Source organism: Zootoca vivipara, chromosome 13, assembly GCF_965207765.1.
Source record: "Zootoca vivipara chromosome 13, rZooViv2.hap1.1, whole genome shotgun sequence".
NCBI lineage: Eukaryota > Metazoa > Chordata > Lepidosauria > Squamata > Lacertidae > Zootoca > Zootoca vivipara.
In genome coordinates this window covers 18,103,296-18,130,264 of record NC_142596.1, presented here as the reverse complement: position 1 = coordinate 18,130,264, position 26,969 = coordinate 18,103,296, and the positions used below count along the sequence as shown (strand labels likewise).

The 26,969-nt window shown below is 46.4% G+C and overlaps 2 protein-coding genes across 4 annotated transcripts; one reads left to right on the top strand and one right to left on the bottom strand.

The window, feature by feature from the left end:
- Positions 1–585: 585 nt before the first annotated feature.
- MRPL46 (mitochondrial ribosomal protein L46) lies at positions 586–7,205 on the bottom strand. Its single transcript, XM_035132312.3, has 4 exons — positions 6,982–7,205; positions 4,125–4,302; positions 2,208–2,381; positions 586–1,006 (listed from the first exon to the last, which is right to left on the bottom strand). Exons 1-4 carry the CDS (start codon positions 7,183–7,185, stop codon positions 756–758), a joined length of 807 nt encoding a protein of 268 aa, XP_034988203.3. The 5' UTR covers positions 7,186–7,205; the 3' UTR covers positions 586–755.
- An 847-nt stretch (positions 7,206–8,052) lies between these two features.
- MRPS11 (mitochondrial ribosomal protein S11) lies at positions 8,053–22,421 on the top strand. 3 transcript variants are annotated; one of them, XM_088657188.1, is made up of 7 exons: positions 9,694–10,027; positions 11,134–11,357; positions 12,233–12,349; positions 14,591–14,689; positions 15,781–15,910; positions 19,483–19,548; positions 22,080–22,421. In XM_088657188.1, the coding sequence occupies exons 1-7, from the start codon at positions 10,025–10,027 to the stop codon at positions 22,185–22,187; spliced, it is 747 nt and encodes a 248-aa protein (XP_088513314.1). In that variant the 5' UTR covers positions 9,694–10,024; the 3' UTR covers positions 22,188–22,421. The 3 variants fall into 3 exon arrangements, with proteins under 3 accessions (XP_034987730.1, XP_088513314.1, XP_088513315.1); XM_088657189.1 differs by lacking the exon at positions 9,694–10,027 and adding an exon at positions 10,093–10,266; XM_035131839.3 differs by lacking the exons at positions 9,694–10,027; positions 11,134–11,357 and adding an exon at positions 8,053–8,146.
- The last annotated feature ends 4,548 nt before the right edge of the window (positions 22,422–26,969 follow it).

Below are 26,969 nucleotides of genomic sequence, written 5' to 3'. Positions count from 1 at the left end.
GGGGCTCTGATACATCGCTGAGCCGTGCCTCCTCCATTCCGTTCCCTTCCTCATTCTCCCCACCTGACCCGCTGCTGCCCCTCTCGCTGGGCGAAGTGCTAGTCAGGATGATGGGGGGGGGAGGATCCCTGACAATCTGCTCCTACTCTCCCAGGTGCTTTTAAAAAAGTAGTAAAACCCAGAACATCTATAAAAAGAGATGGGAAGACACACAGATCTTGAATGTGCCCAGAAACAGGCATAGGTGAGAAATCCAATTAAATTCAATTCTGTTTGCCTGTCCCATATACAGAACTGTGCAAAAAGGAAGCGGCTTTCACCCCATTCACATATAAGTGACAGCAATCAGTGTGTGTGTGTGTGTGTGTGTGTGTCTGTACACGCAACAGGTACCACACTTGAGACTGTGATGCCCAAAGGAGAATGGCTGTTTTACCCCAAGAGGGTTTTCTCAATTAACCTGAAGCCTCTCTAATTCTTCTACATGAGACAGCTCTGTACTGTCTATTGTCTATTGTGCTGCGCTAGCCTTGCCAGGAGGTGTGAGTGTTTAAGAGCACACAGCTTAAACATAGGACAGATTCGTTGATTCTTGGACTCTTTTATTTAGCGAAGAGGAAAATATGCACACAAATGGGATCCTTGTCCAGGGCCAAACATGGCTCTGCAAACGTGAAACAAACACTGAACAAATTCTTCGCCCAAGGCAGTTCCCTGTAATCTTGACACGGGGATAAATACACCACCTCCAGCACTCACAAGTCCACAAGAAAACGAGCAACCTGGGAATGGTACTTGGGTTTCAGGTAGTCTGCCAGCTCCCCTTTACTGACCCAGACATAGTCCACTTTCTCACTGGCCAAGGGCAAGTGGCTGCCCTGCAGGAGGGCTTTGAAGAAGAAGACCTTGGCTCCTGTGCCGCCTTCTGTCTGGGCCGCCTTGGGGAACTTGTACTTGTAAAAGCCGCATGGTGCGTTGCCTAGGAACTTGGCCTCCGTGTGGGTTCCTTGGAGGTGCAGGAGTCAGGCAGGAAAAGAAACAAGGGAGGAAACATATTTGTAAGATCAGGTGACACAGAGACAGCAGAATATACCTGGTGATGAAGAATTTTGCCCCTGCACCCCATTTTAAGGTGCCTGTCTTTGGCTGGAAAATATATGCACCCTGGCGCCGACTGCTTCAAATATGCTGAATAATATTTAACATTCGTACAGCATGCTGAAAGTGCTTCACACACAAAATGCACAAACTGCTTGGAACAGAGTTTCCCAGACTTATTTGGTCTACTGCCCCCTTTGCAGGAAAAAAAAAATTCTCAGCGCCCCCCCCCCTGGAAATTTCTACTTTCTTTAAGCAAACGAACAGAAAGATACAGTGAGAAATGTGCATTATTTTATTTCTACCTACGTCCTACAACATAGTAGAGATGTTGTTGTAAATAAAGACACCTTGAAGCTTGAAATTATAAAATTATTTATTAAAATCAAGCATAGTAACATTTAACTCTATGTTACACCAGTAAGCATCATTACACAAAAGATGAAATACTTCCAAACGGCTTTTCAAAATGTTCTTTTTTTTATGCTTCCGCTGCCCCCTTATTTTTATCCAACGCCCCTCAATTGCACCCGAGGCTACTACTGCCCCCCTGGATTGTTCTAGTGCCGCCGCCCCCATCCCCCCAGCGGGCAATATACAGTGGTACCTCACAAGACGAATGCCTCGTGCAACGAAAAATTCGCAAGACGAAAGTGTTTTGCGATCTTTTTGTTGACTCACAAGACGAATTTTTCTATGGCCGTGCTTCACAAGACGATTTTTTTTGCTTTTTTTTTTTTTGCTTTGATTTGTTTAAATTGGAAAACTGTAGGACAAAACTTTCGCAATCCAAAACGACTCGCGGAACGAATTACTTTCATCTTTCGAGGCAACACTGTAATCCACTTTGGGAAACATTGGTCTGAAACTTCCCTTCTCTATAACGTTTCCTGCTCTCTCTCCCACCACAAACCCCCACTGGGCCCAGCAGTAATTTAAAAGATAAGATTGGTAACACGTTCCCTGTCCCAAGAGGATTGCAATCTACCAAAAAATTGTGATAAATAAGACACAAGAGACGATAGAGAGAAAGGAAAGGGAAACAGAGGTACCGATCAACAGGGGAAGAATGTGGGAATGTTTCAGATACGCACACCTGAATCACTGACCTGAGAGAGAGGCCAAGGCCCGTTCTGCTGTGGCTCGCAGAGTCTCCCCTTCTTGCCACTCTGTTTGAGGCAAGAGCCAAATGTCTTGGTCACCAAGCTTTTGCTTAACCAGGAGCAGAAGGTTCTCGTCTAACTTCCTGTTCAAAGATGTCCGGTCCTTTTTTTTGTCGGCCTCTGCCAAAGAAAGAAGCCAGAGTCAAAGTAATTCAGCCAGCCAGTGATGAATAGATCCAACTGGAATTCCCAGAAGTCTTTGCTGAAAAGGCCACATGAAACCATGTCAAGTAGCAACACTCGGTTCAGGTTGCCTAGACAACACGCTAGGAAGAGTTTGGACGCCGCTTGCAACCTTAGCAGCATACATCATATTTTGCACCTTCGGGTGACAAGCAGAATTGCGTATTCCCCCCACCTCTCTTTTTCTTTTAAAAAAGGTCATTGAAGTCGTTCGGTGTCTAATCTTATTAGACTTATTAAAATTGGCTTTTAGTTTGTAGGGCTCAGACAAAAATACCTGCAGGGGGGATGCAAAGATTCTGAAGTGCATGACCTTTTGGCAACGTCTACCTCTAAAAATAAACTGCCCTTCTTTCTCCCGCTCAATTCACAAAATCATTTAAGGCAGAGAAGCTGGATTTAGCCAAATTTAACACTGTTTGTTTCAAACAGAGAGCTTGAATGTGAGCGTTCCACTTCTAATTGAAGAGTGGGCAGCTGGATGCTCAACGGAGGGTTGCAAATAGCCACTTGCTTAGCTGCCTGTGGCAAACAGGAATTGCCTCCAGGTGAACAAGCAGAGAAATCATGACCAAGTTGGTTCTTATGCCACATCTGATTATTAGCAATGAGTAACGTGGGCTCAAGCTGTTGTTTTCTTAAGGAAAGCGGAGAAATTAAAGGACTCCTTGCTCTGCTGATAGGATGAAAATCAAAACAGGAGCATTAAGCATCAAGACTCATTTCTGGGTCCTTTTTTGAACAGGGGGTAGAAAACTTTAAATGTGTTTATAAACCATAGTTTTCCTCAGTACTTTGAGAGAGGGGTGTGTGTTTGCTGTACTCTTTTTAGCACCTGCTTTAAAAAAAATTGTTTAAATATTTTGTTTAACTTTTTTTCAAATTTTGGTATTTCTGATAAATCCTGCAGAGGTTTAACTAGAATCAAACAATATATAAATGTTGTTTAATTCATTAATCATTCAGAAGTGATATCATTGGGCTCTACTGTTTCCTGTAAAGAACGCAACCCTCCCTGTGGACACAATCTAGTTTCTCTTACTAAAAATATAGTTAATGAAAGTCTTCCCCTTTCTAGTACACTGCCCTGTATTTTATTTTCACCAGATAAGAATTAATCCAAGCCTGGTTAGAACCAAGCATCCTCAACAACAGGGCTAAGGGACCCTTTTGGGCCAGAGGGCTATGTCCTTATCTGGCCCCACCCCATGGGCCCACTTTGACAGGTGAGTGGGACAAAAAACCTGTCAATTACCTTGTCATCATGCCATCAGATGGGCAAGGCAACCCACCTGCCAGTCACCTGCCATTGGCTAATTGACATGTGGCCTGTCCCACCCACTGTCGAAGTCCGTTGCACAGAACTTCCCCAGCACCCAAAAATGGGCACTCGGAAACTGCAGCACAAGCGGCTTTGCTGCTCCTGTAGCAACCCAGTGGTTTGCACTGAAACTGCTGCTAAATCAGCAGTCTTCCCACCTCTGTTTTAGTAGCAGTTTCAATGCATACCAGTTGGTGCTACTGGAGCAATATGCTCCTGCCCTGCCCATCAGCTGAAGCAAGTCTTGCTCCAGCAAAGTAACAACCCAGAGCTGATGGGCCAAGTCTAGCCTTCAGACTGGAGTCTCCCCTACAGCTGCCCAACAACATCCCAATGAGGTAGGTGGAAGTAGCATGAACCTGTTATCCGTGGGGCAGGATTGAACTTCCGGAATTTCTGTTCCCACAAGTCTTCCACATCTTGAATCAGCACAATCTCCTGCCCAGCGTCGTCATCGTCTTTCTGCCTCCGCAGACGCTCCTCCTCTGCAAAGCGGCGGAGTTCGTGGTCTGAATAGAGGCTTTTCTCCATCTCGACCTGGCAAAGCAAAATAAATAGAAAACGGTCTGATCCAGAGCCCAGCCAGCAGGCTTCTGCAAATCACTTTCCTGAGTGCTGCATTGTTTAAGACGAGGTTGGGGAATCCGTGGTCCTCTCACTCTCATCAAGTATGGCAAATGGTCTGAGATTATGGGGAAAGCCGCCCAGCAACATCTGGAGGGCCACATGTTCCAAGTTGTGCAAGAAAGAGATTTTTTTATTTCAGCATGCAAGATACAACACCAGTAACACAAGAGGTAACACAGGCATCCCCTCCAGATGTTTTGGCCTAAAACTCCCATGATCCCTAGCTAACAGGACCAGTGGTCAGGGAAGATGGGAATTGTAGTCCAAAACATCTGGAGGGCCGAAGTTTGGGGATGCCTGATGTAGCATGTTGAACAGAATCCAGGGAACCTTGGTCACCCCCCCCCAAAAAAAATACCTCTCATGAAGATTAGATGTGTTATTTGTTACGCTGAAGGTTTTTTTAGCCTTCTTGCTATCAGGCAAAGGCCCTCCAAACACAAGCCTTACATGCCTCAGAACTGTTGCCGGCGCCCAAAATCTTTATTTCGCCTCCCCTTGCTCAGACGTCCAGCCCTTATTCATATCTCACTGAACTGAGCTCTGCCGCATGATGAAGTCAATTCTAGAGTGGCTTTCAGAAACAATCATGCAGGAAGCAGGCAGGATCTGCTCTGTCCTCCTTCTCCCACACTAGCAGATGCTTCCAGCTGCTGGAATCACAAGAACAGACACTAGAAATCACCAGCCCCTTGGGAGCCCCATCTGTGCAGCTTCATCCTCCCCTTCACTGTCTGCATTCACTCACTGAGGACTTAATTTGACTCAGCTCAAGCACCTGCCTTTCAGAGCATCTTTCTTGCTCCACTGAATCTCATGATAATTGATTGTACATTTATCCTCCCCTTCCTCTTACTTATTTAAGGTTTGGTCCTCCAGGAGTTGTTGAACTACAGCTCCCATCAGTCCTTGCATCTGGAGTTTTCCACACCTGAATTAAGCCTATACCCAACTACCCAGAATATACCCATTGAATCTAATGGTCTCAACTTAATCCTGTCCATTGTTTTCAATGGCTCTACTCTGAGTTAAATAGAGCTACAGCCCTAATTGATTAAATTTCTGTTCCACTTTTCCTCCCAAAGAAGTCCCAGGCAGCAAATAGTAAAACAACAGATTTTTAAAATTAAAAAAACCGAGCAGAACTCTGCCCAAGACCCTGGATAGCTGCTGCCTTTTTAAGAATATACAATACTGGAGTGCAACCTTTTTTATTTTTTTATTGTTATTTATTAAATTTATATATCACCCTTCATTTGAAGATCATGGGGCAGTTATATATAAAATAGTATAAATTATCCAAATAAATAAATGCACAATTCCTTTGACATGGTATAATAATTTTCCATACTATCATTTAGATAAAGATAATGGGACTTCTAAATCCAGAACATCAGACCACTGCTTGTGAACACCAGTTACTGGGTTGGGGGATAGCTGTCAACCCTCCCTTTTCTTGCGGTAAACTGCCTTATTCCAAGCCACAGCTGTCAACCTTCCCTTTTTTTGCCGGAAATTCCCTTATTCCAGCACCGTTTCCTGCTGCTATCCTGGATTGTTAGATATAGAGTGTCCCCAGGTCAGGTGAGGCTGCTGATCCCTTATTTTCAAATGCGAAAGTTGACAGCTATGGGTTGGGGGGGACAAACCAGGAGATTACTGCTGTCTTCATCTGTGTGCAAGTAGACATCCAAGTAGACGCCTCAGAGAAATCTGGGAAGATGCCGACTGGAAGGAGATGGAAGGGTGCTCATTTGACCCTCAAGATGTCATTCAACTCCAACTCCATCAGCCAGTGTGGACAGTGATGATAGGAGAAACCCCTGCTGAATTTAATTGTACTTACTTCTGAGCAAAGGTGATTCAGATTGCAGCCTAAAGCAGCAAAAGGAGACCTGTGGTTCCACCATATGTTACTGGACTCCCAGCTCCCCACCCCCACCCCCACCCCCCAACGACTGGCCACAATGGCTAGGGAAATCCGAGATGGGAGTCCAACAATCACAGGTTCCACATCACTGCTTTAGGCTGGAACCCAAGCCATGCCAACTCAGAAGTAAGTCCAACTAACTCGTTGAGATTCCTGCATTGCAGGAGGTTGGACTAGATGGCACCAAATATCCTTCCAGCTCTACCGTTCTGTGATTCTACACCAGGCATTCCCAAACTTCGGCCCTCCAGATGTTTTGGACTACAATTCCCATCTTCCCTGACCACTGGTCCTGTTAGCTAGGGATCATAGGAGTTGTAGGCCAAAACATCTGGAGGGCCGCAGTTTGGGGATGCCTGTTCTACACTCTCAGGTAAATGGGATTAGGATTGCAGTTTTATCAATCTGATCCAGCAAAATACCTTTTATATGGTTTCGAATGGGGGGGGGAGAGATTGGGCTGGCAATTTGTTGTTTACAAAAGTAAAAGCTATATATATATATATATATATATATATATATATATATATATATATATATAATCTTTTAATTTTTATAAACAACAAAATAATACATAGGCCACTCTGAGGTTCCCCTTTCCAATTCAACACCCTGCTCCCGCTACCAGACGTGCGCATGCGCCCCTCTGCTTCTTTCACCTGCTGCAGCAGCTCCGTCATTTCTTTCTCCTCCGGACTCAGCTCCTGACTGACTCTGGGCGGCCTTTGCAAGCAAAGCGCTCCGAAAAGCCTCCATTTCGGCCCGGCTGCCGCGGAGCCGCCGGAAAGGCCCCTCCAACAAGCGCGAATCGGCAAGTTCGTCGCAGCCCCGCTCAGCAGCACCCTGGCGAAGGGCGCCGCCATGTTTGTCACCTCCGGACCACAATGCACCGCGGCGGCAACCCGACCTTAGAGGTAGGACTGAAGAGTTAAACGCTGCCGGCGATGGAGGGCTGTCTTAAGGCACACTTTTCTCGACCACAGCACAATCGCGCAAAGAAAGCATATTTTATTTATTTCATTTTCACATTTATAATTACAGTTATTTAGCCTTTCCGCCAAGAAGTGCAACGCGATATACATGTTTTGTCCTCTCCTTATCTTATTTTCACAACAGCCCTGCGAGGTAGGTTAAGCTTAAACTGGCAGTGACTGGCCCAAGGTCACCCAGTGAGCTTCATGGGCAAATGAGGATTTGAACCCTCACCTCCCAAGTCCTAGTCTGACGCTCACCATAATAGCTACCCCTGCTTTATTTTTAGAATGGTTCTTAAAATTACTATTATTTGTGTCTTTTTCACGCACACAAAAAAGTCTCAATACGACTCACAAGAAAGTAAAAGAACTTAAAATAATTTTCCCCACGAAAATGGACCCGTATTCGAACAATGATATGCTCACTCTTCATTAATATATTTATGACTTTTTGTTACGTTAAAGTCCTGTCGCTCTAGGAAATTCCCATCTCCATGGTGGAAATCCGTCTCTAGTTTCCATTGCTTGGCTAACAGGGGGCGACAACGCACCACGGTCGAGGCCTGGGCGCCGTACGTCTCTCTGCCCACGCCGTACGTCTTTCCCCAGGTCTGTGCGCCGCCATTTTAGGATGAGTCGTAAACAGCAACAGCGGCTCTGTACGTAGAGAGGACGCCGCCATTTTGCCATCGCCTATAACCGCGAGAAGAGCTTTCCGCTGTAGCGCCGCCCCTACCGCCCTGCGTGAGCTTCGCGGTGCCCGGCGAGAGGGATCCAGACGGTGGGGGGCAAGGATCATGATTCCTTGGTTGGCGCTTGCCCGGCGAGGGCTTTTGGGGGGCGGCTCGGGGTAAGAAGTCGCAGGCCAGGAAGGGAAAGGGCTGGGTTGGTCTGGGGGGGGGGAGTTCTGGAGCTTCAGTTTGGGAGGGCTGCTGTTGGGGGTGCCAGGCGGGTTGTCTCCCATCAAGGCCCTTCTGCCTTTGAAGTCAGTAGGTAGGGTTGCTAGACTCAATAGAGGACAGGACTTCTGTGCCTTTAGTTGCCCTGCTCTCTTTTGAGTCTGGAAACCTTAAAGAGAAACCAAGGTTTAATTTCCAAGCAAAGGGTCTGCTGGTTTCTCTTTAAGGTTTCCAGACTCAAAAGAGAGCAGGGCAATTAAAGGCACAAAAGTCCTGTCCTCTATTGCAGTGTTTCCCAACCAGTGTGCCTCCAGATGTTTTGGGACTACAACTCCCATCATTCCTGACCACTGGTCTTGTTAGCTAGGGATGATGGGAGTTGTAGTCCCAAAACATCTGGAGGCACACTGGTTGGGAAACACTGCTCTATTGAGTCTGGCAACCCTATCAGTAGGTATGGCAGAAATCCAACAGGTGGAGCATCTGCCATACCGGGGCAGGCTGCTGTTTGTCTCCCTTCAGAGCTCTTCTGCCTTTAAAATTTGCAAGGGAAGGCAGAAATCCAACCGGTGGAGCTTTCACCCATTCCTCCATGCTGGGTGACATCTGTACCCAGTGATTCTATTAACGATTTGCAGCATCGTGGATGCACAAGCTAGTGGAAAAGTGTCGGACTAAGATCCAGGTTCGAATCCCTACTTGGCCATGCTCAATGACCTTCACCCAGTCACTCGTGTGCATCATAAGCAGGGATCTTGCAAGGCAACTTTTGGGCTGGGTTTGTGGCCCACCAGAAATAGCTGAGTACCACCACCGCAGTCACTTTGGGCGCTGCTCCCCGATTCAGAAGCCACCACCCCCACCCACCCCGCTTTAGTACAATAATCTGTTTATCTCAAGAACATGGGACGAGAGCCTCCTTTGGGCTTTATCAGCCTGACTGAGAGAGTAAAGTGATTTAGTTAAAGGATGGACCCGTAGATCTGTGGGGGGGGGGGAGCACTGCAGAAAGTCCCAGGTTCAGTCTCGGACATCTTCCATTAAAAGCATCCCAGGGAGCAGGTTTGGGGAAATGCCTTTTGCCCCAGTTTGCCTGGAACTACTGGCAGTAGCACATAGCATTTTAAAGACACTGAGAAACTGGGCTAGATGGGTCATTGGCCTGATCCAGCAGGCTCTTATGTTCTTAAAACCTGGTCAATGTGAATGCTGCTGTCACCAGTTTATCCCAGGTGACCGTGTTGGATACACAGCAGATTCATATGTTCATACACCTCAACTTCCCCCAAGTTGGTGCCCTCCGGATGTTTTGAACTACAACTCCCATCAGCCCCAGCCAGCAGTTGTAGTCCCAAACATCTGGAGGGCACCAAGTTAGGGAAGGCTGATAACTCACAACTTCTGCACATTTAACTTCTGGACATTCAGCTCTATGTGCTTGGCAAAAATAAAAGGGGCAAAAAGGGGGCAGGCGTCTGGAAGGGGGGGACAACTGGCAATCCCCACCACCATTGCATCCAATGTGTTCCAGCTATACACAAGGTTAGCTTTACGTACTATCCTTGGAATGCAGCCTCTGCATAAGCTGAGAATTGTCTGTAGTTCAGTAGTATTTCGGACACATCTCTTTCCTTTCCAGATGCTACCAAATTTCTCATCTGTTGGGGAAAAGGTGACAGAACCACTAATACTGTTTTGTTGTGTAGGTAGGTAGAACGGGAATGAAGGTATTACAGCCCAGGTCTTGTGAAGGACCACCTTGACCTATAGAACCCTTCCCATACACTTGAGATCTACCAAGGGTCCTTCTTCAGTGCCTGCCTTTTAGGATGGTGAGCAAACGAGATGGGCGCTACTCAGCAAGGGTCCTGAAACAATCATGGACTTGCCCCTTCAGCTCCGGCACTCGGGAGGCCTTTTGAACACCTTCCTCTTCGTGGCTGCCTTTAACCGATATCCATCCACCGCTTGCATCTCTGGCGCAGATTCTCCTATTCTTCTTCTGCAACTTTTTATGACGCACTCAACTCTGCTGTATTCTTTGTGAGGGCACCGTCGCACTTAGCAGCAGGTTAAAAAATACTATTAAACCCAATCAAATATTTAAAAGTTCCCAGAGCTGTGACAGGCATTGTTTTTTTGGTTGGTTGGTTTTTTTAAAAAATCCTCCCAGCTCTTCTGATGCCGCAGGAGTTGGTGGCTATTGCAGCAAGGCCGTTGGTTCACATGGAAACGCTTGCGATCTGCTGAAGCGATAGCAATCTCTTCCTCTCCCTCCACCCTCTTCAGCAAGGTTATAGCTGAGCTCATTTAATTAATTGCTAGGAGTTGTTGCACAATGTTGCATGGTTGGACAAGGTCTGTAGATGAACTTCCTTTGTGGATGATATTCTTAATTGTATACGCTCTTCATAACATTTGCTGTTGAACGAGCAATACAGACTTGCAGTGAAAATGGCCCTCTTCCTATGGAAGTGACAATGCATGGGTTTCCCCACCACCACCACCATTCTTTCTAGACATCCTTGAATCAAGAAGGTGTTTTCAGGTGGTGGGTGTTAAAATACCCAACTGATTGCCCTTTTTATTATTCTTGACTAGTATTTCAAGTGTTGTCTGGTTTTTAATTCCCTCTTTTGGTGCGCTGGAATGACAATCGTAAATGTCTTGCAAGTGTATCGAACAATTCCGATGGCATTTTGAAAACCACTTTTTGGGGAGGGAAGCCTTGGGAGGTAGGTCAGTTTGAAAATCAACAGTGGGGTTTTGATCTATATTTTTTCTTTCTCTCTATGTCGAAACCATTAGTTTATTTACAGCACTTTTTTTAAAAAAACACCTTAAGCACCCTCCAAATTGTTCAGGGCAGCATACGTGAGTTTTCTTGTCTTAACCTTGTTCCTCCTTGTTTTATTTTCACAACCGCCCTGCATGGTAGATCATTTACAAGTACTTTCCTGCTCAATTGGACCAAGACAGCTATCAAATCCAGAATCCGATTCTCACAGTAGCCACCCAGATGCCTGTAGGAAGTTCAGAAGCAGGACTTGAGTGTGACATCGCTCTCCCCACTTGTCATTTCCAGCAGCAACTGGTATTCGGAGGCTTCACTGCATCTTGTGGGAGCGAGTCCCATAGTTTAGTCCAGTGCTACATGCAGAAGTACTTCATGCCTTTCTGTCCTGAATCATCCAACATTCAGCTTCGCTGGGCGGTCCCTAGGCTCTAGTATTATGCAACTAGGAGGAGGGGGAACAAAAATCCATCTACAGTGGTACCTCTACTTACGAATTTAATGCGTTCCGAACGCACATTTGTAAGTCGAATTTTTTTTTAAGTCGAATCCCATAGGAATGCATTGGGAGAAAAAATTCGTAAGTCGAAGCAACCCTATCTAAAAATTCGTAAGTAGAAAAAATCCTATCTAAACCGCATCCAAGATGGCGGACTGAGCTCCATTCGTAAGTAGAAACATTCGTAAGTAGAGTTATTCGTAAGTAGAGGTGCCACTGTATTTCCTTTCTTCATGCCACGAGAGAGTGTGGCGGGCTTAGGCTACCCAGTGAGCGCAATTGCGGGATTTGAACCCAGAACCCATTCTCCCACTGTGGGCGCCTGCGTAGACAAAATGGTACCATCCACACTCAGGAAGGATGCTTTGGCGAAATTGGGTGAGCTTCAGAAGTACAAAATAACTTGTGGAAGGAGGGAGATTGCTTGGTAGTCACAGAATACTCAAGGGTAGGGGAAAGAGAGAGAGCAAGAAAGAGAGAGAGAGAGAGAGGCTAGGGGAGAGGAGGTGGAACAGAAGGGAACCTAGAAGGGGGAGCATTCTGGAAAAGCATAGCTGGGCACCCTGAAAAGGAGCACTCTGCACTGCAACACTTTTGTTGCAGGTACAACTTTTGCCTTTTCAAAGTGCCTGTGTCCATTAAATCGAGCGACTACCAGCAGGCTGTGTTGTTTTTTCAGTCACTGCTCTAGCTATGCTAACCTGCAACCTCCGGCTTCTCTCTCTCTCCTTATGGCAACTGCAGGGTTTCCCTGTCTCGGGGTGTGCAGACAAGCATCCAGAGACTTCAAGGGCTAACGGGGGATTCTGCCAGCCCAGCTGCTGAAGAAGAGGCAGAAGCTGCGAACAACAGCGACTTCAGGTGAGGCGTTGTTTCGCGCGGTTTTGCAAAAAAGGGATGAGGCACGACTTTTGTGACATTCAGAGGGCACAGTATCCTGTGACCCAAAGGGACCACCTTGAGGAACACACAGAAACTGTATGAAATTTGAAAACAGCTTTTGGAGTCCCTTTCCAGAAGATCACTTATTGATCTCGGCTATTCTATTTCTGCCTGTGGTTGCCAACTGCCTTTAGAATTGTGTGGAATGCTTTGAAATGGTTTTGTTTAAAGCTTAAGTCTCACATGTTTCAATTGGACTTTGGGGGGAGAGAGAGCCAGTGTGCACCCAGGAGGTCCCAGTTTGCACACATCCCTCTCCTCCTTGTGGTCCTGGCAGTGACTTCGCTCCTGCTGTGTGCCTCTTCTTTTGTGTCCATGTGAAGACAGAGTGAGGCCTAGAAGGACTGGCCTCACTCTGATTTGGCTTCAGGTGTCACTGTGCTGCCAAGCCTCTGACCACATGGAGGGACGGTACCTATAGGATCCTTATACACTGGTACCTCGACTTACGAACGACCCGACAACCGAATTTTTCAACTTACGAATGGGGCAAATGGCTGCACGCTTACGAATTTCTCGACATCTGAATGGAAACCGTGGCGGTTTTAGATAAGAGTTTTTTTATGAATTTTTAGATGGGGTTTCTTCGACTTACGAATTTTTCCGTTTCCAATGCATTCCTATGGGAAATCGCGTTTCCAATGGCGCTTTTCGACTTACGAATTTTTCGACCTACGAAGGTGCCTTTAGAACGGATTAAATTCATAAGTCGGTGCACCACTGTACCAAGTCAGACCATTGGTCCATTTCGCTCAGTATTGTCTGCAATGACTTCCAGGATCTCAGGCCAGGGGTGTTCCTGGCCCCACCTGGAGAACTCGGGGACTTCTGAGCTACGGTCCCTCCCCTAGATTTCCTGCCCTTGCTTTGCATCTTCAGGTACAGAAAAAGAAAATGGCTGCCATTGATAAGGGAGATGCTTAACTCATGTCTGTTCTGGAAAATGGCTTAAGTGGGGTGTTAGAAAGGCAGATATATAAGCTCATCTCCAAATGACACCTTAAACCTAATTTACAATCGCCGCCATGAATTGTCTGGCAGCATTTTTAAAAAATGAAATTTATTGTTGTTATTATTCATTTCAGTTTCATACCGCTTAATACCGTATTGACCCGAATATAAGCCGCACACTCCCCCCCAAAAAAATTCCGACCGTGAAAAGTTAAAGTGCAGCTTAAATTGGTGACCTTACAAAAATTGGCTTTTCCGATATCGCTGCTGAAACAGACAGACGGTAAAACGGAACGGGTGTGCGTGCCTGCAGAACTTTAAGGGACCGGCTCATATTCGGGTATTGTCCTCCCCCCCCCCTGAATTTTAAAGGTGCGGCTAATTTGTGGGTGCAGCTTACAGGAAAATATCTCAAAGCAGTTTACAGCACATTGAAACATCAAATAAACCAACCCAGAATAAAACAAATTCAAGCTTCAAGGAAAATATTTGAGATCCTTCTCTAAGTGACATTTTGCTTTCCCTATATATTTTTTTAACCGTGATTTATATAGCTGCCCCGTAGCAGAAGTACTGTGGGAGGCCAGTGTGATTCAGTGGTTAGAGCGTCAGACTAGGACCTGGGAGATCAGGGTTCAAATCCCCACGCAGTCATGATGCTCACAGGGTAGCTTTGGGCCGGTCACAGCCTCTTAGCCTAGCTCACAGGGTCGTTGCAGGGATTAACTGTGGAGGGGGTGAACCATGTACTCCTTGGAGAAAAAATGGGCTATAAATGCAATATATAAGCTCTTCTGCTTGCCTGTTTAAGAAAGCTGGAGGCTGCAGCCAGGTGGCTATGTCAGTCACTAATCTGGCATCCAGAGGTCTCCACAGGGTCGCAGTTGGACCCATGCCAGTCGCAGAAACGCACCTGGCGCCTGGCTAATTTCTAACACTGAGTGATGGGGCCTCCGAGCCACCTGTGAATGAGCTGATGAAATTAGGGTGGGGGAGATGCCTACTTAGTCCCAATTTAATTTTACTAAAGCTGAGCAACTTAAAGGTAGGAGAAAGAGCAATGTGAAGGAAGAGTAAGCCAAGTGTACTGTTTGCTGTTAAGACTTCTTAAACCTCCCCAGGCCGCCCAGAAGTTCTTCTCTGAATGCCCAGACCATGTTAAGCTTTGCATCAAAACTTCACATTCTCCCTTCCCATTTCACTTTTCAGCTTTTACCCCCCGGCACCAGGGAAAGGGAGCGCTCTGCGGTGGGATGGGAAGAAGTTCGAAGAGATCCCAATAGCTCACATCAAAGCTACATATAACAAGTAAGTGGCAAATTTCTCCATCTGTGGTGGATTTGCCCCGAGCGTGCAGATTAAGGGGGGGGTGAGAATCTGTCCCCCTTTAGTGATGGGGCTGAATAGAGACATCTCAGAAATGTTTGAGGTGAGAGCCAACCTGACTTAACTGCGGATGGTTTTACACAACGTTTTGCAAAAAACAAAATCAAGTGGGGCCTAGGTTTATACATGCCATTAAGGTTCTATATAAAGAAAATTATGCATTGTTTCACACTAATTCCTACAATTCTGTGAGACTCATGAGCAGGACTAAAAAGGGATGCCCCCGTCTCCTCCCCCCCCCCCCATTATTTGCTATATGTTTAGAACCATTGGCTGAAGCCATCTGTAATATTAAAGATCTACAAGGATATTGAATTACAGCTAAAATTTTAAAATGTATGAGACTGGAGTAATTATTGAATATGACTCCCTTTGGCAGACATTCGAGGGTTAAGTATATGACGGTCGGGCTGTGAAAGCTGACTGGTAATGCCTTTACAATCTTCAGCTATCTCTCTGTAAAAGCATAACGCTTTGGGGAAGAGAAGGGGGGGTCACAATTTTTATCAGGGTGTTTCATGATGTTATTGTATTTGTATCTCAATGATTTTATTATTTATACTTCGCCCATCTGGCTGAGTTTCCCCAGCCACTCTGGGCGGCTCCCAACATAATGAAAAGCACAATAGAACCTCAAACATTAAAAACTTCCCTAAACAGGGCTGCCTTCAGATGTCTTCTGAAAAGCAGATAGTTGTTTATTTCCTTGACACCTGATGGGAGGGCGTTCTACAGGGTGGGCGCCACCACTGAGAAGGCCCTTCTCTGTCTGGTTCCCTGTATTCTCACTTCTCGCAGTGAGGGAACTACCAGAAGGCCCTCAGAGCTGGATCTCAGTGTCTGGGCTGAACGATGGGGGTGGAGACGCTCCTTCGGGTATATGACGAAGGGGGTGGAGCAGTTTCCGCTGGGAGGTTACAGCATTTGGGTTTTTTTAGTCTAGAGAAAAGGCAGGCGAGGAGTGACATGGCAGAAGTGTGGAAACCATGCCCTCTTCTCTTCCCTCCTTGCAGCACTCACATCCAGATCACCTCGCATGATAACGTCGCCTTGACCCTGTCAACCTGCGGTAGCGAAGGGTTCAAGAACGCCAGGAAGGCCACCGCCATTGCGGCACAGACCACGGGGATCGCAGTAGCAGCTGTGAGTGAAATCCAAGTCGCAGCACCCCTGGAGGCAAAGGTTTTCCCGATGGGGAAGGGCAAGGGCCAGTTTTCCTGCTTGGACAGATCTTCTTGACGCAGAAAGCGAATCCCAGTGTGTTGCCTCTATGTTATTTGCACAGAGCGCCTCACTTGCATCCTGCACCTAGATGACGACCACAAAACTCTTTGCACATTTAAACAGCTGTAATATATACTAGTATTTTTATTAGATGTTAGGCTTACTGGTCACTTGTCACCCAAAGAGTCTCCAAGTGACTTACATTGAAAAAAATATTCGTAAATACAGTGGTACCTCGGTTTTCAAACATCTCCGTTGACGAACGTTTCGGTTTTCGAACGCCGTAAACCTGGGAGTAAATGCTTTGGTTTTCGATCACACCTCGGAAGTCGAACAGGAAACGCAGCTTCCACTGTCGGCTACTGAGTTTTGGGTTTTTGACCATTTCAGAACTCAAAACGGTCTTCCGGAACGGATTACATTTGAAAACCAAGGTACCACTGTACATTGTACTGTAGAAAAGGGGAAGGAGGGGTCATATAACATGTTAATATTTGAAGGAACGTATGAGGGGGGCAGCCCCCCCCCCCACATAACAGTGATAGAAAACATTGGCAGCACGCCTCCAAGAAACAAAACAATATTCCCACCCAGTAACCAGCAGGTAATTTAAAAACAACAACAACAGCACCTCCATTAGCTTGTCAACCTGTGATTTTGCTATTGAAACCTTCCCCTCTCCACCCATAAGACATTGGAGCCCTCAATTCTCAGCAAGATCTTGATCACAAAGATGTTTGCACAAGTGATAGAAAACAAGCCGTTCGTTCAGTGGCAAACCCAGGCTTGTGGCTGCATAGTGTAAAAGGAAATATCTGAGTACAGTACTAAAGCCAGTGAGAAAAGGGTTGCAGTGATCACTCTCTCGTTGAAACAGAGCCCTCTTCTTATTTGGGGGCTTGTTCCCTCACTTGACTGACTCATTAACTCATTTAGTTTTGCACATTCTTTCAAGATGGGAATGGGTTTTCTCCTATATCTAGTTCAGTCCAGAGTGCTTGTGAAGATCTTCTGCGCAGAGATGATAGATGTGTATTGTCAGTTCTTGCTGTCCCAAGGGTCTTGCTAACAGCTTTCCGGGTGTTGGTATATGTTTTAAGTGGGCTCGGAAAACGGGAATGATAACGGGAAAAGGTTCAGTGTGCTCTGAGACGGGTGGCTTATACTGAGCACTGGTTCTGCTCATTGAAATTAATGGGCCTGAGTCAGCCACATTCATTCAATTCAGTGGGCTTACTCTGAGTAGGACAAACATGTGACTATAACCCTAATCATTTATTTCTAAGGTTTATATTTATTGCTATACAGTAGAAGAAAAGACCACTAAAATAGCCTCTAGATGGCAACCTTTCCATATATTATATTGAGGGTATCCCATCTTCTCTCTAGAACGTTGCCAGTAGCCAGTTTGGGAGTAGGAGACATTTAACAGCGCCGCCAATGCGGTAGGAAGAAATGCCCTAGAACGGAACATTTCAGTTTTGCAAATATAGCAAGTTCTCTCCCATTACAAGACCATAATTCTCGTCTGCAGCCTGCTTTCTCTCTCTTTTTGCATCTTAATTCATAGAATCATAGAACTGTAGAGTTGGAAGGGACCCTAAGGGTCATCGAGTCCAATTCCCTACCGTTCCCTTCCTCCCACAATGCCCTTTTCCCTTTAACGCAATATGGCTGATAGAGAGGAAACCACTACCACTTAGAGCAGGCATCCCCAAACTGCGGCCCTGCAGATGTTTTGGCCTACAACTCCCATGATCCCTAGCTAACAAGACCAGTGGTTGGGGAAGATGGGAATTGTAGTCCAAAACATCTGGAGGGCCGAAGTTTGGGGATGCCTGACTTAGAGCCTTATTTGTATCAGACCCACCGATACCTCTGCAACTGCAAAGCTCTTTTCCTGGAGTTTCCAATCCATCACCATTATAATAAAATAAAAAAAAGATGATTCCCTTATCTGTGGTTTCTTAGAACAGGCCAAGGGCTCATGTAATACAGCATTCTGGCCTCCAAGGGGCCGGGCAGATGCCTCTGGGAAGCTCACAAGCAGATCTTGGAAGGTGGCATCACTTTCCCTACCTGCAATACCCAACCACTCTTACTCGGAGGCAATATGGTCTCCGACAGTGGAGGTACAACATGGCCATTGTGGTTTAGTAGCTGCCAATAGCCTCCATGAATTTGTCTAGTCCTCTTCTAAAGCCATCCGAGGTGTTGGCCATCACTGCCTCTTGTGGCAGTGAGTTCCACAGCTTAGCTGTGTGAAGAAAGATTTGCTTGCCTTCCGCCTTCTTTGTTGGATGGCTCCGGAATCTAACATTACAAAAGAAGGAGGAGAACTACTTCTTATCTACTTGGTTCTCGACGTCCCATCATATTACCACGTTGCTCCTCACTCACCGCTTTTCCTAAGCTGAAAAGCCCCGCCAAGGGTTGTAACCTTCTCTCGGACGGCAGCTGCTTTTCTAAGCCGCATTTGTTGCGATTCTCGATTTTATGCAGCTCCGATAAGCTTCCTTGCCGTCAAGATCTAGCAACTCTGCTCTCTCTCCCTCTTCACCACCAAGCACCTTCTCAGTTGCTGACTTCCCATTCTTCCTAAAGAAATCATTAATCCAGTGTGCCATAGTGGTTAGAGCATTGGACCCGGACCCGGGTGACCAGGGTTCGAATCCCCACCAAAGTCACAAAGCTCCTTGTGGGATTTGCTCTCAGCCTTGCCGATCTCGCAAGGCTGTTGGGAGGTTAAAATGGAGGAGGAGGAGGAGAACGATGCAGTGCACCTTGAGCATTTTGGTAGGAAAGGTGGGGTATAAATGCAAATTTACATACATAAGTATGTAAATAAATATATAGAAAGAAAAATGACCATCAAAATGACAGATACAATCCTAAAATTGTCTGCTCCCCCCCCCCAACTTTACAATTTCCCCTCTTCATCCTTCCTGCTATGGATAGAGCTCTACTCGCAAGCCACTGCATTCTAGGGGCATGTTGATAATAATAATATACTTATCATAATAGTATTCCAGCTATTGGTCCTAAACAGGAAGGTTTGTCTCTAGGAGGCTGCCTACCTGTCAATCCTCCGGCATCTCAATGACATTCAAAGCTCCTGCTCTTCTTGTAAGCCTGAGGGACTGTCTTCGTATAGATTTAGTAAGCTGCTCCGGTGGGGAGGGGTGATTTTTGGCTCAAGCACAATGTGAAGGTGCTTAAAAACAATCCAAGCAAGACCCAGACCAACCTGGCCCCATCCACTGACCAGAGGAGGAGGCAGCTTGCTTTCCTTTTCCCTCCCTGTTCCATTTTCCTTTGATGAGATGTCTATAAGAGCGTGACCTTGCCGGCAGGGGCAGTCTTTATATATGCAGCGCTCAGTAAATGTCAGGTGCTTGAGAGCTGTTTAATAACAGCAGCAAACATGGAGACCGAACGTGGGGGTGGCTCTCTGGCTAAATTTGCAAAACGTCTTTGTTTTCCCTACCCAGAAAGCGTCGGCGAAGGGTGTGTCCCACATCCGAGTTGTGGTGAAAGGCCTAGGACCTGGCCGGTTGGTAAGTGCCTGCGTTTCCTTACTGAGGATTTTCATTGGTCCTGCTGTGCTCACTGAAATTGATGGACATTACAAGCTTAAGTCCATTCTATTTTAAGGAGTTGAAATCCACCCTGGGTGCTGTTGGTAAAGATGGCACATTACAGGGTGGCAAAATAGAAGAAGGCAAGTCTCTGATCCTGCCCCCAAGGAACACACAGCCTTTTAAATTTTGAAAGCAGGAGAGATGCAACAATGAAAAGGTAGAAGCAGAAACAAAATGGGCGGCGGGGGGGGGGAACATTGGCTGATTGTTTCAGTTGATGGTGAGGACCAGTGGGGGTTGTCAAGAACGTATATGGCCCAAGACACAGTTCTAGGGTGGAACTTTGCTTAAAACGTGCCTTTGCTCATTTATATGCATAGGTGACTCTGGGAAATGATGGGTCAATAAGTTTTTCCATTGAGAAACTGACCTGTGGCAAAGGAAGTAGCCTCAATCTGGAGTCTTGTTTCTGCCTGAACTTGCTGGCCACTGAGCCTCCCCATCTCTCCTTAGCTGCTGTTCGTTCTCCCCAGGGAGTGTTCATCAGGCACCTTCCTTATAAATCTTTAGGCACCAGGCAAAAAGCGTCCCTCTTCAACTAGGCCTTCGGCTGATTAATATTCTACAGCCTTTTAAATGTGTTTTTTTGGGGGGGAGGGGTATTGTTCTCTTGTTTCTGTTTTAACTACTTATTTGTGCTTTGATCTCATGTTTTTATCTTGTGAACCGCCCTGAGATCTTTTGATGAAGGGCTGTATATAAATCTAATACATAAATACATCTTTTTCCCCTTCCCACTCCCCTGAAGCAGTTAGGCTTGGGGTGGAGAATAGATCCTTCTATTGAGAACCTATGGAAGGGTCCCGTCCCCCACGCTAAAGCTTAATTGTCATACAAAGGGTGCCATTTTCACAGCACACAAGGAGAAGCCTTCCCTCTCCCACTGTAGCCACCCCTGAAAACATCCCCACCTACCCCCAAGCTGTAATTAAGCATGGAAAGGGGGGAACCTTCCCTTGGCTCTAATAGAAGGGTTTCCCCCCACAAACCGAATTGCAGTAGCGGGGAAGAGGGTGAAGAGGATGCCACAGACCGGATAGGAAGGCTCCAGGGTGGTCAGGGAAGGTCTTGGGTTCAGTATACAGCATCTTATTCATCTATTGCATTTATAGCCCGTCTTTTTCTCCACAACAACCCTGTGGGGTGGGCTAGGCTGAGAGGCAGTGGCTGACCCAAGCCTCATGGCCAAGCGGGGATTTGAACCCTGGTCTCCCAGGTCCTGGTCGGCCACTCGAACCGCTACACTACATTGGCTCATCTCCAGGTGAGGTTGGGAGAACCACTGCCCATCAGTGTGTAGACCCAGGATTCCCCAAACCCATGCCCTCTGTCTGTTGTGGACTACTGTTTTTTTTCTTTTTGCCATATAAGTTTTAATAGATTTTTAACAATAAAATGATAACTTTCATCACATTAATTTCCATATCTTATCCCTTTGGCTTTTTAAGGCCTCGACTTCCATCAAACCCTTCTTATGATTTTCTAACATTTATCTCTAATATTTATACTTCACTATTCAATCATTGAATAGGGACGCGGGTGGCGCTGTGGGTTAAACCACAGAGCCTCGGGCTTGCCGATCAGAAGGTCGGCGGTTCGAATCCCCGCAATGGGGTGAGCTCCCGTTGCTTGGTCCCTGCTTTTGCCAACCTAGCAGTTTGAAAGCACGTCAAAGTGCCTTCTGGCGGGAAGGTAAACAGTGTTTCCATGTGCTGCTCTGGTTCGCCAGAAGCGGCTTTGTCATGCTGGCCACATGACCTGGAAGCTGTACGCCGGCTCCCTTGGCTAATAATGCGAGATGAGCGCCGCAACCTCAGACGGGTCACGATTGGACCTAATGGTCAGGGGTCCCTTTACCTCTTTACCATTATTCAGTCATTGACTTAAATTATTACAAAAACTTATCACTAACATTCCAATTACAAATGACTTTCCTTTTTAACTACAAAGCTTCTTGCAAGTTGTGGGCTACTGTTTCTATCATCCCCAGGAAGTATGTCAGTGGTCAGGGATGGTGGAAGGTCTGGAAAGCCTGATTTTGACAATAAATTGGTTTGATTCCATGTAAGGCCCAATCGGCACTCCGCTTTAAACAATCATGGCTTCCCTCCCAAAGAACCCTGGGAAGTGTAGTTTGTTAAGAGTTGTTAGGACTCCTTATTCTCCTCACGGAGCTGCAGGGTGGTGAAACCATCATTCCCTCTTCCCAAGGAACTCTTGAGAATTATAGCTCCGAGAGGGGAGCAGGGGGTCTCTTGGCAACTCTCAGCACCTTTAGCAAACAGCATTTTGAGGGGAAGCCACGATTGCTAAATTAGTTAAACCACAGTGTGTTTCCTTTTTTTTAAGGTATAGTGCAGATGGGGCCTGAGTCAGCTTCTCGTCTTCCCATGCAGGAAGCTAAAGGGTGGAAAAAACACTCGTGTCTCTCTCTCTCTCTCTTTCAGGCAGCCATCAAAGGACTTACCATGGGTGGCTTGGAGGTGATTTCCATCACAGACAACACCCCGATCCCACACAACGGCTGCCGGCCTCGAAAGGCACGAAGGCTGTGAATCGGGAGCAGAAGGTTGAAAAGAAAGAGGAAGAGAGACTGTGTTTGGGGCTCATGCAAGTCTGGTTCTGATGCGCCTCCTGTAGCCATCTTGAGGGGGCAGCGCTACCTGCCCCTCATTCCTCCGTCCAAATGTCAAAATGGAGATGGCCTTGAGCTTAGCCCAGTCAGAGAACAAGCAAGCGGCTGTTTTTATCATCTGAACAAGTCTTGCCTATAAAATCTGTAGGTTAAAGTTGCTGCCTCTAAATGTCTCCTTTCTCAGGCTGCATTTTTATTTTATTCTATTTTCTCTCTGGAATTCCGCAGGAAGAGGGATTTATGGCCACACCACTCTGTCACATGCTGCTCTGTGAAGGGAACAGAGGGCCATATCCCTACGTTTAAAGCCCACGGCTTCACCCTCAAAGAATCCTGGGAAGTGTAGCTTGCCCATTCTCAGAGCTGTGGTTCCCAGAACCTTTAGCAACCGACACTTCCCAGGATTCTTTGAGGGGGGGGTGAAGCCTTGGGCTTTAAATGTCTAATGTGGAGTAGATTCTCTTGTCCAAAGAAGACCGGAAGGAGATAGGGCTGTTGAACTTCTCAGGGAAGTGGAGTGGGCGGGTGTGAGAGCATGCCACAATTTGTTGCCCTACGCCCTGCCACACAGCTCGGAAGGTGGGTTGCTCCCAGTGCCCCTTCCCCAGTTTAAACAGCCCTGTTATCTGTTCCCGATAACCTCGCAGCTGCGACCCACCATTGCAGCCGGGAGGTTGGCTGATTACTCAAAGCCAGCCTTGCAAGAAAGCTGAGCAGAGCCCATGCTTATAGTTAATGAACAGCCAGCAAACATACTTTGTTTTGTCATGAGCGCTAATGGGGCGTAGATTGCTCCCCTTCGGTCCAGCTGCCAGCTCCAAAGTGAATGTTGTTGTGTCTGACTCCCTCCCCTTGATGCCATTATTTTTCCTTCTTTGGTTCCTAATGTTGTAATCAACTCTGCTCTTCTTTAAAAGAAAGGGTGCCATGGCAACCAGGCAGCCATTTTAACTCCTGACTGCCCTTGTTATGCGTTGCTGGAAAAAAAAACACAACTCTTTTCCCTCCCTCTTTTCTTGCTTCTCTTGTGTGTGTGTGTGTGTTTGCAGAGAGGGGAAGGACTGGAATCAACTTGTTTTGCTTTAAGGCAGTTACAGAGATGGGGTTGGATTTGAACCGGTTAGGAAGAATGCAAAAAGAGCTCCGTTGGCCCACCTAGTCAGGACCGCAATATCACAAGGACTGCCCCGCCCCATTTGAACAAACCTGGACCCTGCGATCATTATCTATGGCCCTTCTTCATGTGTCTCCTCTGCGAGAGGTCTGGAGCACAGCAACACGAGAATGGGGCCTTTTCTGTGGTAGCTCCCCACTTGTGGAATGCTCTTCCCAGGAAGGCCCGTGTGGTGCCTCCCATTACATCTCTCCAGGCACCAGGCAATAACATTTCTCTAAAACCAGGCCTTTGGCTGGTTCAACAAGACCTCCTGCACCCACGATATGAAACCTAAGTTGCCTACAGGGGTGCATGTCAAAATTTGAACGCAGTTCTATTTCTGAAAACAACCCAAGTGTCTTTGGGCTCCTTAAAAGACAAAGAAGTTTATGGTGGCATAAGCTTTTGTGGACTACATTTGATCAGATGTGTGATTTTCAGGTACATATACACATCTGTGGGAAGAAGGCAGCAATTGTAAGAAGTGAGGTCGGAGATGCAGAAGAGTATAGTGATAATCTTGCACGTAACAGAAATAATTCACAGAATGGTACACAGAATCCCTGGCATTGGGAAGCCAATTAACACACAACATAGGCTAAAAATCTTTTTGTTGTTATTCTATCCAAAGCTTTTTTTTTCAGCCGGAACTTGCTGGAACTCAGTTCCAGCATACCTCAGCTGGGCGCCATTGCCATTATACGGGAACAAGGGAATCGTTCATGACGAGTTTTGGCAGTGGAAGATTGTTGCAGAATAGGATGTGCAAGCTTGTTGCCTTTGTTCTACAGTAGCCTGCACAACTTCCTGTAATGAGTTTCCACTAGCACAGCTGTCACATTGGATTCCTCTGTTGCACAACATCAAAACGTGTCCTGCCACAAGTGGACAGAAAACCCGAGTCTCACTGCTAGCATCGAAACGCTACACTTTATTCAGAGGTTAACAGGTGAACGTCCCCGAGATGCAGCCCTTGAGCTTTCCCCTTTTAAAATCGCACCGTTAACATTTGTGGAAGCCGCAAAGCTCGGCCTGGCAAGCCAGCCTGTCGCCGTGAGGAGCGTGACCCATTATTGCCTGGGAGCAATCTGTTGCCTGCCCTATTTTGTTTGCTTTGCTCTTCAGGTCCTTGTGCATCTCTCGCTTGGGCAAAGGCGGCCTTGTTACCTTTCCAGCTGCCCATTAGGCCAGGGAAATGTAACATCTTGACATGTTTGCTTCCTTGCAGATCCTCCAGCTCAGCATAATCTCCAGTAGGGGTTTGTAAACATCGGCCTCTCTGCCTTTGTCTTTCAGACTGAGTGGGGTATCTTGTGACTCCATGGCAGCGATATGGCTAACGAAGGTGAGCTCCTGAGAACTTTCCTATACTGTACTCTGGAGCTGGCTATAGCTAAAGAACATCCCTTTTTTTTTCCTCCTAGCCCCGCTGCTGCTGTCAAATTCCGCCTTCCTTTTTTGAAAACTAACCCTGTTTGGGGGTTCGCTCACATTAAGTTGAACTTTTGGTTCAGTACTAATTTGAAGTGGCTTTGCAAGCTGCAGTTTTTTTGTGATCACCAAGGTTTGGTGCAACATTTTCAACTGTCAAAAGTGTCCTGACAGACATTATGTCTCGCCGCAAAAAGCCACTGTAGAGCTGGAAATACTAAGTGAATCGAAAACAAAAGCAACGAGGAAGCTCATTCTAAACCATGGTTTGCCTATTGTACTTTCGGAAGTGCAGACCATGGTTATTCTAAACCAGGCATCCCCAAACTCTGCCCTCCAGATGTTTTGGGACTACAACTCCCATCACCCCTAGCTAACAGGACCAGTGGTCAAGAATGATGGAAATTGTAGTCCCAAAACATCTGGAGGGCCAAGTTTGGGGGTGCCTGTTATAAACTATGGTTAGCGCAAACTATGGCTTAGCAGGCTGTCTGAACTTCGCCTCTGCCATTAAGCCATGAAGAAGGACTTGAGTTAAGCCTGCCACCAACATCCCTAAATGTAGAGTGCAAAAGTGTTCTTTTGCTGTTTGATCTTTTTCCACTCAGCCGCCTTTGAACTACTCCCACTGGCTGGTCAACTTGTTGGGGGTGGAGCAGGGGGAAGATCCCACATAATCAATAATCAACTTGATTTGCCTCAACGGGTTGTTTTGCGAGGAAGGGTGGGGTATAAAATAAATAATACCTATTATATAAAATGAAGGAAGAAATATGAAAGGGGGAAATAATTGTGCCAAGTCAATCAGCAATAATTTCCTTTTAAAAATAAAATCAAAGCTAGTTGTCATTCTTCCCTTATTTGAGATTTCGAACCCCTCCCCTCCCCGCCAAAAGCATCTCCGCATCCCTTTCTGTCAGTTAAATGTGTCAGGTGTTAGGTTCTGGTGCCTATTCAAATTTTCAATTACAGCGTTAATTAAAGGTTAGTGCCTTTAAATACCTGGCAGCACTAACTACTGCAGGTGGGGGAGAGGGCGACACTGGGAAGGAATGAGGACAGATTGGGAAAAAATGAACTGAAGTTTCAGGAGAGTTCTTTGGAAAGGGCTGCTCTTTGGCCAAGGAGGAAAATACGGCAGCTTCTACGTGAAAATATTTGGATCGCTTTGTCCTCCTGGATCACATCGGAGTTCCATCTGGTTCAAATGTTTTGGGACTGGAAAACGCTTCAGAATGTTAATACTGACAAGAGACACCCAAAACTTTGAAAACGTTTTAGAGAAATTAACACAAAAGCTAAGGTCACTAAGGGCTGACCAGGAGGCAAAAGATGAAGGACTCGTTTGAGAAAATAAGGGACGCGTTTATTGATTACACAAAAGTAATTGATGCCTAGCCCCCACCCCCCAATGTATTCTGGATTGTGGATGTTTTGAGTTATTTTCTCTCTAAGGAAAAATGAATGGTTCATCAGTCTGTATAGTCACTGAGCTTTTTTAAACCAGTTAATAGTCACCTTTTTTGTTTTATCCTTAATGAGTATTTTCAAAAAAGGGGTTTAATATAAATCTGTTTTCAAAAAATAAAAGCATGTTTTGTTCCCCAATAGACTGCAAAAGGGATGCGGGTGGCGCTGTGGTCTAAACCACTGAGCCTCTTGGGCTTGCCAATCAGAAGGCTGGCGGTTCAAATCCCTGCAATGGGGTGAACTCCCGTTGCTCTGTCCCAGCTCCTGCAGTTCGAAAGCATGCCAGTGCAAGTAGATAGATAGGTGTGGCAGGAAGCTCTGGTTTCCGTCACTGTGTCCTGTTTGTGCCAGAAGCGGTTTAGTCAGGCTGGCCACATGATCAGGAAAGGTGTCTGTGGACAAACGCCGGCTTCCTCGGCCTGAAAGCAAAGTGAGCATCGCAACCCCATAGTCACCTTTGACTAGACTTAACCATCCAGGAGTCCTTTACCTTTTGCACCCAATATTTGGACATTCTCAAAGGTGAGGTGGCTGCATGAAATGAAGGTGCTCCCATTGGCTGATTTTGCCAAATCTCCTGGCATTTGGAGCCGAGATGTCTTTGTGGCCGGGAGGCGAGGGAAGCAAGTTCCCTGGAACTGTTTC

Excerpts from the sequence above, each read along its gene's own strand:
- MRPL46 (XM_035132312.3), bottom strand. The coding sequence starts at position 7,185 with ATGGCGGCGCCCTTCGCCAGGGTGCTGCTGAGCGGGGCTGCGACGAAC. Across the intron at positions 4,303-6,981 it reads TGACGGAGCTGCTGCAGCAG|GTCGAGATGGAGAAAAGCCT; the intron begins GTGAAAGAAGCA and ends TTGCTTTGCCAG. Across the intron at positions 2,382-4,124 it reads TCCTGCCCCACGGATAACAG|AGGCCGACAAAAAAAAGGAC; the intron begins GTTCATGCTACT and ends TTTCTTTGGCAG.
- MRPS11 (XM_088657188.1), top strand. Across the intron at positions 14,690-15,780 it reads ATCAAAGCTACATATAACAA|CACTCACATCCAGATCACCT; the intron begins GTAAGTGGCAAA and ends CCCTCCTTGCAG. Across the intron at positions 15,911-19,482 it reads CGGGGATCGCAGTAGCAGCT|AAAGCGTCGGCGAAGGGTGT; the intron begins GTGAGTGAAATC and ends TTCCCTACCCAG.